At 41.5% G+C, this 16955-nt stretch overlaps 1 protein-coding gene across 1 annotated transcript in view; it reads left to right on the top strand.

Moving 5' to 3' along the window:
* Positions 1–16955, top strand: part of ADARB2 (adenosine deaminase RNA specific B2 (inactive)) — a 519334-nt gene that overhangs the window by 337161 nt on the left and 165218 nt on the right. Inside the window, exon 2 of the mRNA XM_001118272.5 lies at positions 13516–13602. Within this exon, the coding sequence (XP_001118272.4) occupies positions 13516–13602 (87 nt within the window). The remainder of the gene's footprint in view (positions 1–13515; positions 13603–16955) is intronic.

The following is a 16955-nucleotide window of genomic DNA, read 5'->3' as shown; positions in this document are numbered from 1 at the left end:
TTTTACAAAACTCAGTGCAGACCCAGAATCTCTTTAAAAGTTGCCTGAACTCCCTGTGTTGTTCATAGGATAGGAGCTTGGAGATGGCGTTTTAAAGCCCATGTTCCTGAAAACCTGTGAGACGAACTCCTTGCATTTCCTCTGCAGTGTTACTCCTTCCTCCTGCCTACATGGAGGTTAATCATCCTCCTGCTTCCCAGGGCATCCCACCTGTCCACACTGATTTGCGTTTGTGTTTAGATAGAAGTGCATCCATTTGAAGACACACCTGTATTCTGTTCGAATATACAGCTATGGAGAAAGTGGGTCAAGCCTGAGGGAGGCCATCTGTCAGAGCGTGTTTTGGCAAAAGGAAAACATGAGAAGGAAGCTTGTAACAGAGGCCGAAGTATTGTAGCCTGAGGGTACCAAGTGAGTTCTGTGGACTCCAGCTGTCAGCCCCGATCCCAGTTATGTAACTGTTCAGGAGAGCAGAGCTTTGCGAGATGTGGAAGGGACGTGGCCCACAAAAGGGAAAGGCAGAAATGCAAACCTCACTTTCAATTTTTGAAATAAGGACAGACTCAAAGTGCTTACTTTATGATTTTTAATAGCCTCTCCTATGAAATATTTAGTGCTTTTTAGGAGGCAGAGTATTAGATCAAATCCCGGCCAGGCACGGTGGCTCACACCTGTAATCCCAGCACTTCGGGAGGGTGAGGCAGGCAGATTGCTTGAGCTCAGGATTTTGAGACCAGCCTGGGCAACATGTCAAAACCCTGTCTCTACAAAAAAATATAAAACTTAACCAGGCATGGTGGTGGGCACCAGCTATTCAGGAGGTGGGAGGATCACTTGAGCCCGGGAGGTTGAGGCTGCAGTGAACCAGGATCACACCACTGCACTCTAGCCTGGGTGACAGAGTGAGACCCTGTCTCACAAAAAAAAAAAAAAAAAAAAAAAAAAATATCCAATTCTTAGACATCCTGGCAATTATCACTTTTAGTATCATTTTTATTGAAATTTCCAGCCAATATGTTATTTCACATGACTTTCCAGATAACTGACATATCATCATGTACCAAAAGACTTTTTTTTAATTTTCATCATACTTGCTAAAAATTGTTTGATAAACTATTTGTAAAATGAAACAGGGTTTCCATCCACAAAGTGGCCTCCAAAAACATTGATCTTTTCACAGTCCCTCAAATCATCGTGGGTAAACTGAGGCCTCAGAGACCACCAAGGTATGTGTGGTTGGGCCTGTGAGAAACAAACTCACTCGTCCAAACCCAAAGAATGGACTCAGAGACCCGGAGAACAGCAAAAGTGGGACTTTTAATGATGGTCTTGCAAGATCGGGTGTCTGATGGGCAGGCACACCCAGCACAGCTTCAACAAGCCATTTAACCCCTCGTGCGCAGGTCCCTCCCCCGGCCCCTCATAGGCTGAGCACTATGAGGTCACAACCTTCCCAGACGTGGCCTATTGGTTGTCGGGCACGGGCTGTAGGTGTTTTCTTTAGGGTTGTCTTGCTGCATTTTATTGCAACCCACAATGCATTGCAATCCCAGTCAGCTCAGGGTATTTGACTTCAGGTATTTGACTTATGACCTAAGTAGCTGGGCAGGCTGACAAGAACAGACAAAACAAGCTATTTCACAGGCTCGTAAACTTTCATCTTAGACTAAACTTCTTTGGTTCGGGTGAGGGCAACTAAAGGGGCAGAGGGTGGGCCAACAAGTAGGTGTCGGCTATCCAAGCAGGGGCCTAGTATGTCCTATTTTTTTCTGTAGTTTGCTGACCTAAGCCGATTTAAGGCACATTGTCTTGGAAATGGACCACTGTATACATTATTTCCTTCAGGCCTGAGGCTCACAGTTCTGATCCCAGCTTGCAGCTTTCTGGAGCTCTTGTTTTCCCCCTCACTGGTTACTCTCCCTTCATTTTATGTGGATGCAGATCCTCAGTGCAAATCCAAAGCTGGCTCCAAAGGACTTTGTCTTTGAGACTATAATTTTTCTTATTGCAGTGTCTAAGGCTTTTTGATATATTTGAGCTTTCATATCTATAAAATAGGGGGAAGAAAAAAGAAAATAGAAATCTTAAGTCCTGATAAGCAGAAGCAGAAGCAGATACACTTTCCTAGCAGGGATCTTCATTTAATATCTACCATCCTCAATTTTCTTCTTTGTAGATTCAACAATTCTTTGAGGCTTGCTTTACATCATTTATTTTCTTGTCCAGTCATGATTTTTGGGTTTTTTTTATTTTTTTTAATAATGGGAGTATAATTTACATACAGCAAAATGTACAAACCGCACACATTACAGTCCAAGGAAAAATGCATGCACACACGTAGCACATGCCCCATCTAAATACAGCATCTTTTCATTCCACCAGCAGAAGCCCACTTCCGCCTGTTCCCCGCAATCCACACGCCCCCCTCAGAGACGCCCGTGCTCTGCTTTCTCCACCGAGTGCTGAAAGCCTCCTGGAACTTTATGTAAATGGAGCCACACTGCATATTGCTTTTTGTGCCCAGATTTTTTTGCTCAGCATAATGTTTTTGAAATCCATCTATATCATCATGTAAAATTGTAACAGTTCACTCATTTTGTTTTGTTTTACTGAAGAGCAATTCATGGTATAAATGCACCGCAGTTCGTGTATCCACTCTTCTGTTGATGGGCATTTGAGATCTCCCCTGTTTTAAGCTGTGATGAATAGTTTGGATCAATATCCCCATGTGACTCTTTTTGTGAACATATACATTTCATTTATCTTGCGTAAATATCTAGAAGTGGAGGTGGTAATTCGTAGGAAAGGTGTATATTTAACAACCAAGACATTTTCCAAAATTTCTTGAAGTTATTATGCCAAGATCTGAGCTCTGATTTTCCACATGGTTACTGACATGTAGACGTGTAGCACTGTCAGCCTTTTATTCTTTTTTTTTTTTTTTTTTTTGAGTCAGAGTCTCACTCTGTCTGTCCCCCAGGCTGGAGTGCAGTGGTACGATCTCAGCTCATTGCAACCTCTGCCTCCCTGGTTCAAGCGATTCATGAGCCTTAGCCTCCCAAGTAGCTGGGATTGTAGGCACCCACCACCACACCCACACCCAGCTAATTTTTTTGTTTTTTATAGAGATAGAGTTTCACCATGTGGCCCAGGCTGGTCTTTTGGAAGTGCTTATTGGCTATTTGTATATCTTTGTAGTGTCTTTCACAGTGAGGTTTCTGTTCAAGTATGTTGCTGACTTTTTATAAGTGGAGATTTGATATCCTTTATTATTAAGTTGCAAGAGTTTTTGTATTCTGGATACAAAACAGTCACCTTGATTGTAAATATGTCATCCCAATCTATCCATTCCTTTTAGCTTAATCACCAGTGTATTTCAACAAGCTGAATTTTTCCAATTTGATGAAAACTAATTTGTCATTTTTTTCTTTTGTAGTTAGTGCTTTCTATCTCCTAGCTAAGAAATCCTTGCCTACATGAAAATCATGAAACTAATCTCCTCAATTTTCTTCTTAAAAATTTATAGTTTTAGCTTTTTCATTTAGGTCTATGATCCATCTTGTGATCATTTTCACATAGGATGTGAGGTGGGGCTCAGAATCATTTTTTTCAATATGTTGTCTAGTTTTCTTAGTACTATTTGTTAAAAAGACTTTCTTTCCTTCATCAACTTGCTTTGGTACCTTTGTTGAAAATCAATTGATCATATAGACTTGAGACTTGATTCCATTCCTGTTTCCACTGGTACTTATCTAGCCTTATGCCATTACTACATTGTATTTGTTCTGCAGTATCAATATTGTTTAGACTATTCTGGGTCTTTTGCATTTCCATATAAACTTCAAAATTATCTTTCAATTTCAACAAGGGTACTGACTGAGATCGAATCATATCTATAGATAAATTAGGGGACCGTTGATATTGTAACAATATTGAATCTTAGATTCTGTGAAAATGGCATATATTTCTATTTATTTAGGTCTTTTTAAACTTATTTTAGCAATAGTTTGTAAATATGAGTGTAGGTTTGGCATGTCTTTTTTTTTCTTCAAATTATACCTAAGTATTTTATAACTTTTTGTCCTAAGAGTATTGTTTTTTAATTTAATTTTCTGCTTTTTAAACTGATACATAGAAGCATGCAGACTTTTATATACGTGAATTCACTTATTAGTTCCGGTAGTTGTTTTCATCTTTCCCTGGGAATTTCTACAAATACGATCATGCCATGAGGATAAAGTCAGTTCTACTTCCTTTCCAATCTCTGTGACTTTTATTTTCTTGCCTTGTGACACTAACTAGGACCTCCTGTGCAGTGTTGAATAGAAGTGGTGAAGGCAGACATCCCTGCCTTGTTCCCAATCCCACGAGGAAATCATTCACTTTTTCATCATTAAATATAATACTAGCTATAACTTTTGTATATGTCCTGTATCAATTTAAGGAAATTTTCCTCTAGTCCTTTGTGTGTTGAGAATCTTCATGAAGAATGGGATTTTGTGTCTGTAGACAAATTAGGGGACAATTGATATTACAACAATATTGAATCTTGAATTCTGTGAAAATGGTGTATCCTTCTATTTATTTATCTTTAACTTATTTTAGCAATAGTTTGTAAATATGAGTGTGGAGGTTTGGCATGTGTTTTTCAAATGTTTTTTCTGCATCTGTTGAGATGCTATGATTTTTTCCCCCTTTATTATGTAAAGGATGTGATTACATTGATTGATTTTCAAACTGTAAACCAGTCTTGCATTTCGGGATGAACCACGCTGGTTCATGAAACATTAACCTTTTTATATAGGGATGAACTTGATTTGCTAATATTTTGTTAAAAACTCATCTGCTCGTGAAGACCATGAGTCTGTAGGGTTTTTTTTTTCTTATAACATCATTGATTGGTTTTGGCTTTAGATTAACATCGGCCTCATCAAATAATTTTGATAGTCACCTCCCCTTCCATTTTTCTAGAAAATTTTGCACAGACTTGGTATAATTTATTCTTTAAATACTTCTTGCAATTCACCAGAGGGAGCTGTCTGAGCCTAGTTTACATGTGAGGGGGTTTTTACTATGAATTAAATTTACTTAATATATATTGCACTCTTCTGGTTTTCTGCTTCTCCATCTGTGAACTTTGACAGTGTGTGCCTTTCAAAGAATGTTCCCATTGCAACTATGTTTTTCACTAACTAGCACACAATAGTTCACATTATTCCCATATTCTTATTTAATGACTGCAGGAACTGTAATAAGATCCCCTTATTTGTTTCTAATTAGATAACATGGAAGTTTTTTCTCCTTTTTCATGATTAATCTAACTTGAGATTTATCAAACCTATTCAAAGAGTCAATTTTTTTGTTTCATTAGAGTTTTTCCCCTATTGTTTTCCACTTCCTATTTTGACCTCTACTATTAATTTTAGTATTTTCTTCCTCTAACAACTTTGGGTTTGATGTACTCTCTTTTTTTTTCCTTTTTAGCTTCTGACAGTAGAAGTTTAGATAATGTTGGACATTTCTTCTCTTCTAATATAAGCATAAATTTAGAGCTAAAATGTGTCTCTCAGCATTGCTTTAACTCTGTTTCACAAATTCAGGTATGTTATACTTTCATTATCACTGAGAATAAAGAGGTTTTAATTTTCCTGTGATTTCTTTTTAACACTTTGGTCACTTACAATGGTGATACTTAATTTCTGAGTATATAGAGATTTTCCACATATGTTTTTGTTATGTATATTTAACATGATTATATTGTGGCCAGAAAATACACTTTTATGATTTCAAACCTATAAAATTTATTGAGACCTTTTTTATTTTGTAGTGTATAGTCCATCTCAACAAATACTCTATACAGTGTTCTATAAATGTAAGTTAGGTCAAGTTAGCTGTTAGCATTCTTCTAATTTTTTGTTCAATACAGCCTTTTTCTCACTACTTGTTCTATCAGTAACTAGGTGAGGAATGTTAAAATCTCAAACTATCATTATATATGTTTCTACCTTCCTTCATTTTTTTAGTTTTTTATTCATGTTGTTTAAAACTCTGTTGAGTGCATAAACACCAACGATTATTATATTATCTTGATGACTTGATCATTATGATATGTCTTTCTTAATCCCTGGCAATATTTCATATTTTGAAAACTACTGCATCTATTGTTAACATAACCATTCCATCTTTCTTAAAATAAGCATTTACATGATGTATCTCTTTCAATTATTTGACTTTTAACCTATCTACATTTTTATATTTGAAGTACATTTTTGTAGCAATCAAAAATATATTTTGTTTTTTAAATATAATTTGAATATCTCTGCATTTTAATTGGAGTACTTAGTCCATTTACATTTAATGTAATCACTGACATATTTGGATTTAAGTGTACCATATTGCTAATTTTTTTTCAGTTTATTCCATTTATTTGTTTCTCCTTCTTTGCCTTTTTCAACATATCGATCATTTTTAGTATTTTATTTTATCTTCTCTGTTGACTTTTTAGCTATACCTCTTTGTATTATTTTTAGTGACTGATCTAGAGATTAAAGTATGCATGTTTAACTTATCATAGCCAACTACCTCGTGATCAAAGGAAGAAACTTACAACAGAATAATTATATTTACCCCATCCCAAGGTGTGTGCTGCTCTTTTTATATATTTTCTAAATATATAATAAACATTACAGTACACTGTCATTATCTTGTATTTAAAGAGTTAATAGTCTTTTAGCAGAATTCAAATTTGTATTCTGTCATTCTTGTTGCGGTTGCTCTATATGTGAGAGGTCTCGTTTCTCTGGCTACTTTGAAAATACTTTCCCTGTCTTTCGTTTTCAGGAGTTTGGCTGTGCTGATTTGTACAGTCTTCTTCAGGTTTATTCTGTGTAAGTTTGATTGAGATACTTGGGTCTGTGATTTGATGTGTCTTAAAAAATTGAAAACTTTAAAAGTATTATTTAAAGTACATTTTCTACCTTAACAGTTTTTCCATTTTTTTCTCGAATTCCAATTATACATAAATTAGACTGCTTTATATTGTCCAACAGATCATTGAGTCTCTGTCACCTTTTTCACTGTTTCTATTTCTCCCTGTGCTTAGTTTTTATTGTTTCTACTGATCTGCCTTCAAATTTACTGATATGTTTTGTGAAATGACATATCTAATGTGAAACCCATCCAGTAAATTTTTTCATTTCAAATGTTATGTTTTTGAGCTTGAGAATTTTTATTTTATTTATACAGTTTCCATTTCTCTACCAAGATTCCCCATCTATTTACTTATTACGTCCCCTTTATTTTTAAATTCTTAAAAATATTTCTAACATCTATTTAACATCCTTATCTGCTAATTTCAGCATCATTAGATCTTTTTACTTTGACTATATTTTTTTCTGAGGATAGGTCATATTCTCCTTGCTTCTCACATCTAGCAATGTCATTACTATTACTATATCATTATTTGCTGGGCTTTGTGGATACCATGTTGTTGAGAATACGGATTTTGTGGTGTTCTTGAGTTTTCTTCTAGCAGGTAGCTTATTACTGACCAAGGGTAGTTTATTACCGACCAATTTCTAGTTGAAATGATCAACTAGATCATTTCAAAGCTTGTTTTAAGTCTTTGTTAGCACATGTTCATGGCAGTTCTTAATCTAGGACTAGAGTATTCCTAGTCCTTAAACATCACCTTTTTACCATCCCAGCTGAATCCTAGCTCTTCAGTGATCTATAATTCTGCCTGATCAGAATGCCAGACTTTCAGCATTGTGCCATCACTTGAATTTTCATTTAGCTCACAGGTCCCCAGCCACTGCTCTCAGTGAGATCTGAGTCTCCCCTTCTCATGTGGGGCTGAGTCTCAACCAAATCCAGTGGCCCCACCAGATCTCTGAAGCAGCTGCCTTCTGCCCTCAAATTCTACTTTCCTCAGCAGCACAAGCTTTGGTTTTCACCTTCTCAGCTTACAGTGATGCTTGTTCTTCTTCAAGTCCACTTTTCTACTGCTAAAAAGAGCTTCCGGGTGAGAGGCTTGTGGAGCTGTGGGGTGCACTCACATGCTTTCTTTTTCTCAGGAACAATGGTCACGACTGCCTGGCATCCAAACTCTGAAATCGGTTGTTTCATAGACTTTGTCCAGTTTTGCTGTTGTTTACAATGAGACAGCTGGTGAGCTGCAGCTCCCTCATCCTGGCCAGGCGCTTGTGCATGCATGGCCAGCGAGCCTTCCTTCCTGCTCTTTCTAGGACTGTGATGTGGGCTCAAGATCACTTCACACACTCATGTCTTCTCCAGGCTCACTTTGGAGGAGACTATAATGCATTTACCATTTTCCTTCTTGGTTTCAATAGATCAGAAAGAATTTGGTAAGACAGAACTGAAATCTCATTGTGCCCCACTCAGCTAATGTTGTTGAGTCATGGTCCTTAGACCAGGAAAGGTAGAGAACTGGCTCTCCCGCTTCACGATGAGGGAATGTTCCTCTGCACCGTCTGATCCTGGGGCTTTCAGCCAACCCCGATAACTTGTTTATGAATACATTGTATGTGGTTACAATGTATTCTGCAGAGAGGAGAGTACCTTTGATTTTTCTACAAAATATTAACCAGACCCTAAATTTAAATGCTTTTCATATTTGAATTAAAAACTATTTATTGCACCCTTCTTCCTTTTGTGGCCCTAGAAACAAAGATGCTATTCTGATTTTAAAGATATGACAAATGAAACATAAAAGGTTAAATAAAATTTAACAAAGGCAAGGCAAGGAAGAAAAATCCAGAACATTCATCAGACACTACAAGGATAAACTTTACTCAGGCAGGAAAAGATAGGAAGATGAAGATCTCCTCAAGTAGCTTTTGCTCAGTGCGGAAGGCAACTGCAGCCTGGAAGCCTGGGACGTGCTGAGGACCTTATAGATAGTCCTGGGCACATCCACTAACTTCTCAATGTCTCAGATTCTTTACCTGGAATAAATACGTCAAGAAAGCTAAGACGTGTCCCAGTGATTATGCAGTGTGACTAATGACGAAGTAACCACGTATCCTCAATATGTGCAGTTATTTTGATTTTGCAAAGTACACTAACACCTAATACTTCAACCACATGTTCTTAAAACCTGATAATTCACATCAAGCATTCCGGGGAAGGCCATGAATTCAGGGGACTCGTGATATTGAATGAAAAACTGCTGGCATAGCCACAAGTGCCTTTCAGGGAAAATAAGCCATTGCTTTTCTCTATCTCACTCAAGGATAATCCTCACCCCAAGATGTTAACACGAAACAATAAGTAGACTATTAACTCAGGACATTTTATTTCTAAACAAGATGATTAGGACATCTGAAAATACCTACAAATTATTCCAGTGGGTGTCTCTTTCCCTCAGCCCTGACAGTGTCGTAGTTCTCCCAAACTGTTATAATGTGAAAAACCGGCGATAACCACAGAGCCTCAGTGCTGCAGAGGCCACAACTGCAATTCACAGCCGTACCTGGTTCCGGGCAAGGGCTTCTGTGCCCTCCAGATGCTCACCCAGATGCCCCTAAAATACATAAAACTGCTTCAAGTAAATGCTGCTTATTCCACAGTGAGTAACAAGATTTATAAAGCAAGTGTCCTGGAACTTTCAAGCCATGCATTAAAAACAGCCATCGACCTTTCCTGAAAATGACTCTTGACTCTTAGACCAGGGCTGGCCCCGGGTCACTGCATCCTCTGGGTCAGCTTCCAGCTGGTCCATATTCGATAATGGGAGCCCAAGCTCAAGAACCCAGGATGTGAGCAGCTGAGGCGTGGAGACTGCCCAGCTGACCCCTGACGTTTTTAGAGGAACAGCCAGCCAGCCCAGCCCACTCTTCTAGGCGTTACCCAGAGGGTGGGGAGGCAGCGGCAGCATGGGGCGCCCTGCGATGCAGCTTCTCCGGCACACCCAAAAGGTCCAGAATGGAGGCACAAAAAAAAAAAAAAAAAAAAAGTATGGCTTCCTTTTTTCATCAGAAGCTTGAGTAAAACCAGATTTTCAAAAGATGACAATGAAAAACATGCAAAAAATCGAATTATCTGAATATCAGAGTTCTACTCATATTGAACTAATAGAATATAGATCAGATCCCAAAGGGACAATGGGTTCGGAGGAAACCGCAAAGAGAGGCCCTGAAGCCAAAGAACTTCTGTCATACTTTTTCTGTATTAAAAATGGAATTCTTCACGTCCTTTTCCAAGAACATTCTAAAGACGCGGTCTGCCCTTTCTTAGAAATAATCGCTTCTCTCTCAGAGCTTACGTGCCTTCACGATGATTGCAGAGCATAGCTGGAATTTCAGGTGTACTTGTTAGCAATAGATAAGTGTTAGCAATACTGCTGGCTTTCTGTTTCCTTTGCTTTAGTTCGGTTGCTCAAGCTGTCCCATGAAATCTAAAGTCCGCTGCACTAGCGGAAAGAAAAGTTGGTTAGGCACAACTGGGAGTGTCAGAGAAAATACAGGACACCCAGTTACATTTGATTTTGTTTTGCCGTTGTTTTTTACGTGTTTCTTTTAATTTTAAAATGTTTAATTGACAAATAAAAGTTGAATATATTCAAGGTGTACAATGTGATGATTTGATATATATGTTGTGTAATGATGATCACCACAAATTAATTAACACATCTGTCACCAGCCATAGTTACCATTGTGGGGGATGAGGATGCTTAAAATCTGCTCTCTTATCCCATGTCAAGTGGACAATATGTGTTATTAGCCAGAGTCCCCATGCGGCACATTAAGACTCCAAAACTCATTCATCCTAGGAAGTTTGTACCTTAGACCAACATCTCCTCACTCTCTCCCTTCTCCCCTCACCCCATGGACCCTGGCAGCCACCATGCTACTCTGCTTCTATGAATTCAACTTTTTTTAGATTCCACATATGAGAGAGATCATGCGCTAGTATTTGTCTTTCTATGCCTGGCTTATTTCCCTTAGGATGAGGTCCTCCAGTTTCATGCACGCTCATTGCAAATGGCAGGATTTCCCTTTTTTTAAGGCTGCCTAATCTTCTGTTGCTTGGCTGTACTGCATTTCACTCATCCACTGAGGACACTTGAGCTGCTTCCACCTCTAGGCTCTGGTGCACGATGCTGCCGTGGATATGAGGGTGCAGTTATCTCTCTGAGTTTCAATTATTTGGGCATTGACCTGCCGGTTACCCCGTTTCACATCCTCAGAGGGCTCTCATTTCTCCGTGTCCTCACCAACACATTATTTTCTGATTTTGCTTTGTTTTTCTAATAGCCATCCTAATGGGTGTGAGATGATATTTCATTGTGGTTTGGATTTGCATTTCCCTAATGATTAGTGATGTTGATTACATTTCCATGTGCTTATTGACATTAGTACATCTTCCTTGGAGAAATGTCTATTGAAGTCCTTTGCCTTCCACTGAATTTCAGATAAACCATGAATAAGGTTTTTAAGTATATATATGTGTGTGTGTGTATATACATATATATATGTACACAGATATATATTTGTGTGTGTGTCCCACACAATATTAGAAATGCCTATATACCAAAAAATTATCTGTTTATGTAAAACTCAATTTTAACTGGATATCCTGAATTTTTATTTGATAAATCTAGCAACATCAGAAAGTAAAAACTTTGATAGATCTAAAACAATCCTTAAATATCTTACGATTTTGCTAAAGTAAAGTCTGGAATAGTTTAGTGCACTTGTGTGAGTGTTTGGCTGGTAGCCTTACTTTATTAAAAATGTAATTTCATCTTGAGATCCTCCAGACTAAATCATTTGAGCTTCACACTCTTAGTGTAACATTATTGGACTCCCTTAATGAAATTATAACTCAAGCAAGATATTTCATTCTCTTGTAGTAAATTAGTTTGGGCTGCGAGGGTTTAGAAGAGCAAACCCTTCCCTGGTTTATTCTTGTTTGGTAGAACAAAGAAGGCACAGGCATTTTATATTTGAGTTATTTATTGTTCTCTCTGTTGCCCGTCCCTACTGGAAACAACAGCTGTTAACGGGCTCCCGAATGAATTTCAGTGTGAACTCTCCTGGCCTCTGAAAACCTTGGCTAAGGAGAAAACAGGCTCAGCTTCAAAAGAAAAAGAGCCAGTTTCAGGCTGGGTCTGGATGCCTGAAGGCCAAGGGCAGATGAAACCAGCAGCTCATGTTTTCTTGAGAAATTACACTTCAGGGAGATATACAGTGCCATGGTGGGGCACCTGTGGACAGCTGTCCTCATTACAGGGTGATGTAAACTCAGTGACCTCCTGGGAAATCCCGCCCGTGGGTGTCCACAGCTTCCGAAGGAGAGGGAAGGATCCCGCGTAGCAAAGTAGCCGATCCCACAGCCAGTGCCCTGGAACTTGGACGGCAGGGACGCTAGGACACGCTTCTGTCGTACTCTGCACCGTGTTGCATGAGCAACGCTGAGATTTCCACCTGGGGCCTCTTAATCAATGAGGTCCAGGTTCATAATGGCACATGCGAACCGTGTAGACTGGAGGACGTCTGGGAGCCAGGGGCTCCCTGTGCTCTGTCTCTGTTGGTGTCTCCTCTGCAGTGCAGTGAGTTCTACGTGTGGACCAATACTCCCCAGTGCAGTGGTTTAATTTAGGTGGTGGAAATCTCCAAAATAAGGAGCTTTTCTTTCGGATCCCTTTATTAGTCATTTTTATTTCTCTCAATCATACCTCGAACCCACCATTCCTTAATCTCGCTATTGATGAAATAAATTGCTGAGACCATGGGAGTAAAACAGCATACTTTATTGGTGAGGAGTGGCATTTCCTGGTTGGATCTGTTTCCACAATCGTGCTGTACTCTGAGTGGTGGGGACCCAGGAGGCAAGACCTGCTTGGCCTTTGCTCACCCGGCCACAGGCTTCAGGCAGAGGCAGTCCCTGGAATTCCAGCCACCGTATTGAGGACGCTTGGCCATTTCTGGGAGGACTGCGTGCTCTGCCCACACCACTAGCTCCCTCCTCCCCTCCTCTACTTCTGCCAAACGCCCGCTAAGTGACAGGTCCTTTATTTTTAATGCATGTCAAGCCCAGAAAGCAAATTCTGCACTAATAGGGAAAGATAGTCTTGGCTTTATTTGCACCATTCTCTTTTAATTGTGAGATCGTTTTACTTGTTTTAGCCCATCTCTGTGAAATGATCTCGACGGAAGGCTCTGCCCTACCCGGGATCTTGTAAACAGTTGCAAGGTTGCTACCCTGGAGACAGCTGCTTAAAGTTTTAAGGGACTTGGGCAAGGTGAAGGGAGATGCCAAAATAAGAGAAGGAGAAAGACGGAAATCGTAGAATTTTAAATTGAGTGGAGAAAGGAATTTGATAAAATGCTGTCAGATATTCAATAAAAGACTGAACCAGAATGAAATGGCTGAAACCAAAGTGACCTTTCCACGTCCCTTGTCCAACCTTCAGTAATAAGAACTTCTAAAAGCATTGCGTTTTTCTGAAACTCCATGTCAAAAGTGCATTTCCTGTTCTTTTCTTTCCAGATAAAGTAAGCATATTGTCAACCTTCCTCGCTCCCTTCAAGCACCTGAGTCCTGGCACCACAAACACAGAGGATGAAGACACTCTAAGTAAGCGGCTTCCTTTCCCCAAAGTGCACAAAGGCCCCTGTATTCTGTGTGCAGGGGTCCCCCGCTGTCCCCAAACCCTGAGATACCTGGAGTCATCTGGGAGGGTCTGTTTGTCTTACCTGGAGAGACAGTGTCTGCTCTCAGTCCCCTACAGAATCCCCATCTTCCCTGCAGTCCCACCTGCATCTGCAATCCTATCCTCACCTGGAATCCTTTTCATTTGAAGGTCTCACCCGAATCCTATCTCCACCTACAATCCTGTCTTCATCTGAGGTCCTATCCTTACCTGGAGTCCTACTGTAATCTGCAGTCCCACCCTCACCTGCAGTCTCATCTGCACCTGCAGTCCCACCCTCACCTGGAATCTTACCCACACCTGTAGTCCCATCCTCACCTGTGATCCCATCCGCACTTTCAGTGTCATCCTCACCTGGAATCCTATCCTCACCTGCAGTCCCATCTTCACCTGTGGCCCCATCTGCACTTTCAGAGTCATCCTCACCTGGAATCCTATCCTCACCTGCAGTCTCACCCTCACCTGGAATCTTACCCGCACCTGCAGTCCCACCCTCACCTGCAATCCCATCTTCACCTGTGGCCCCATCCTCACTTTCAGTGTCATCCTCACCTGAAATCCTATCCTATCCTCACCTGTGCTCCCACCCTCATCTGGAAACTTAGTCTCACCGGCAGTCCCATCCTCACCTGCAGTCTCATCCTCACCTGTGGCATTTCCTGGTTGGATCTGTTTCCAACCTGGTTGGTCCCATTCTCATCTTCAGTTCCATCCTTAATTGGAATCTTAGTCTTCCCTGGAGTCTCATCCTCACCAGGAATCCCTTCCTTACCAAAAGGGCAGGAAAGTGTCAGTAATGTCTGTGGGACTGAGAACCCTAGGGATTCCAAGAAATTAACCAGTTTTCTTGAACTATTCTCTCCTCTCCTTCCTTTGTTTTTTCATCAAACCAGAAAGAGCAATGGTCATGGTGTCTTAGAGCATGGTTTGTACAAGTATTTAATAAGGAAAGGGCTGGATAGGAGCCCCTCCTGTGCAAACATTTCTGGCACATGAAATTGGAAAGGGGCCAAGGAGACTCCTCAGGATGGCACCAGGCTGGTTTAGGAAAGGGATCTGAGCAGCGTCTCGGGAGCTGACTGTGGGGGTGAGGATCCGGGAGTGTGTGGCTGCAGGAGCTGGCCTGTATGTTCACAGCAAATTGTCAGGCATTTAACAAAGAGGACAAGACATTCCACACCATCTGAACAGCTCCTCAAATTTTAACACCACCTGGCAGATGGCTCCTTTTTCAACCAGGAAGAGGTCAGCACACTCCTGTTGTCGTGGGATGGGGAGGAGGTGAGGTGACCCTGGGATTGCTGGTCAGACCAACAAGAGGCAGTGGGAAGGGTCTGCAAGGGACTCCGTGCACTTTGCCATCAGCCTGGGAAACACAGCCCTTCCCAGACAGCATGATAATTAACCGTACTGGAAACGGAGGTTTTTCAGCAAAAGCAGCATCACAGTCTTTTGGTGTCAGGACCAGAGTGAAGGTCAATGCCCTCTCTTGGACCCCTTCTCTTCTAGATGTGGAAGGAGCATGTTAGGAGGAGGGTGTGCTGGCACTAGGGAGGGCTCGGCCCAGACTCCGTGCTCCCTCCCCAGCACAGCTTGAGACTCAAGCCAAGCTTTGACACAGGTCGCTTCTGTTCTCTGGTGACCCAAACTGGAAAATTTCCAGATGAGTCCATTTATTGATCACTACTTCTGAAATCTGGGATAGAGAAAGTAAAAAGCACACACCAGGCATGTGCATGTGTGCATACACACACCCCCCAGGGGTGCACACAAACACACACACTCCAAGAGCACACGAGCACACAGCCCCCAGGAGCACACACCCCCCACCCAAGCTGAGCGTGACATGTGGACCTGGAAACACCTGGGAAGGGGAAGTTCACTGTTTCCTCCTCCTCCACACCTGGAGCTGCTGGGATCCTGGCTGGAGCTGGCCGCCCTCAGGAGAAAAAGAAATGAAGCTTCAGCAAGGGCCAGAGGACATCTGCGGTGCGGAGCGAATGGTTTCTACCTTACAGAGGTGCAGCAACCACCTTTCTGTAGCAACCAGAGGCCCAGACCTGGAGAAATAAACCGCCTGGCCGCTGGGAAAATTATTGCTCTGCCCCTGAGATTCCTGAGAGAGGGACGTCCCCACCCCACGTAGGAGCTTCTCCTTCCCCCTGCCCCCCGTAAGAACCCCCACAGCAGGCAATGAGAAGAGGAGACGGCCTGACGAGGCCAAGACTTTCTGGACTTTCCGGAAGCCTTTCATGCTCTGTCCTGGCAGCCAAGCTGCCTTGGGCTATAAACATTACCTCTCAGAGCCTCCACGCTAATGGGTAGAAACTTAGAGGTAACAATAACTTTAAATTATTTATGGTAGTTAAAATGCTCTTGAAATGCTTGAGAAGTCTCATTTTCAATCAATCAACTAGTTGCTCCCCTTTGTGTAGATGCTGTTTATTTACTTTCTTTTCATAGATTGTTCAAAGACAAACCTGCAAATGAATCAGCCCTCCCTTCATAGCTCCCTGCGGCACCGCCAGCTCGGCCTTTGTTCGGCCTTATCCATTTGTAATCCAGATACACGGGAAGGTAGAAAAAGATGTGTGTGTGTGTGTGTGTGTGTTGTGATGTGTGTTCATGCATGTGGCATGTGTGGTGTGTGGGGAAGTGCACATGTGTGTGGGGTGAGTTCACGTGCATATGTGTCATGTGTGTATGTGTGCATGTGTGTGCACAGGTGTGTGTACGCATGTGTGTGGTGTGTGAGTCTGTGCACGTGTGTGCATGTGTGTTGTGTGTGTGTGCATGTGGCATGTGTGCCGAGTGTCGTATGTGCACATGTGTGATGTGAGTCTGTGCATGTGTGTGGTGTGTGCACATGTGTATGCATGTGTGTGGTGTGTGAGTCTGTGCACATGTGTGCGTGTGTGTGGTGTGTGTACATGTGTGTGCATGTGTGTGGCATGTGAGTCTGTGCAGTGTGTGCATGTGTGTGGCATGTGAGTCTGTGCAGTGTGTGCATGTGTGTGGTGTGTGAGTCTGTGTACGTGTGTGCATGTGTGTGGTGTGTGCACGTGTGTGTGTGCATGTGTGTGGCATGTGTGTGCATGTGTGTGGTGTGTGTACGTGTGTGGCATGTGTGTGCATGTGTGTGGTGTGTGTACGTGTGTGCATGTGTGTGGTGTGTGTGCATGTGTGCATGTGTGTTGTGTGTGCATGCATGTGGCATGTGTGCAGTGTGGTATGTGCACATGTGTGTGATGTGTGAGTCTGTGCATGTGTGTGCATG

This window comes from Macaca mulatta, chromosome 9 (assembly GCF_049350105.2).
Source record: "Macaca mulatta isolate MMU2019108-1 chromosome 9, T2T-MMU8v2.0, whole genome shotgun sequence".
Lineage (NCBI taxonomy): Eukaryota > Metazoa > Chordata > Mammalia > Primates > Cercopithecidae > Macaca > Macaca mulatta.
Note: the sequence above shows the minus strand (reverse complement) of the source record. Positions and strands in the feature narration are given on the sequence as shown.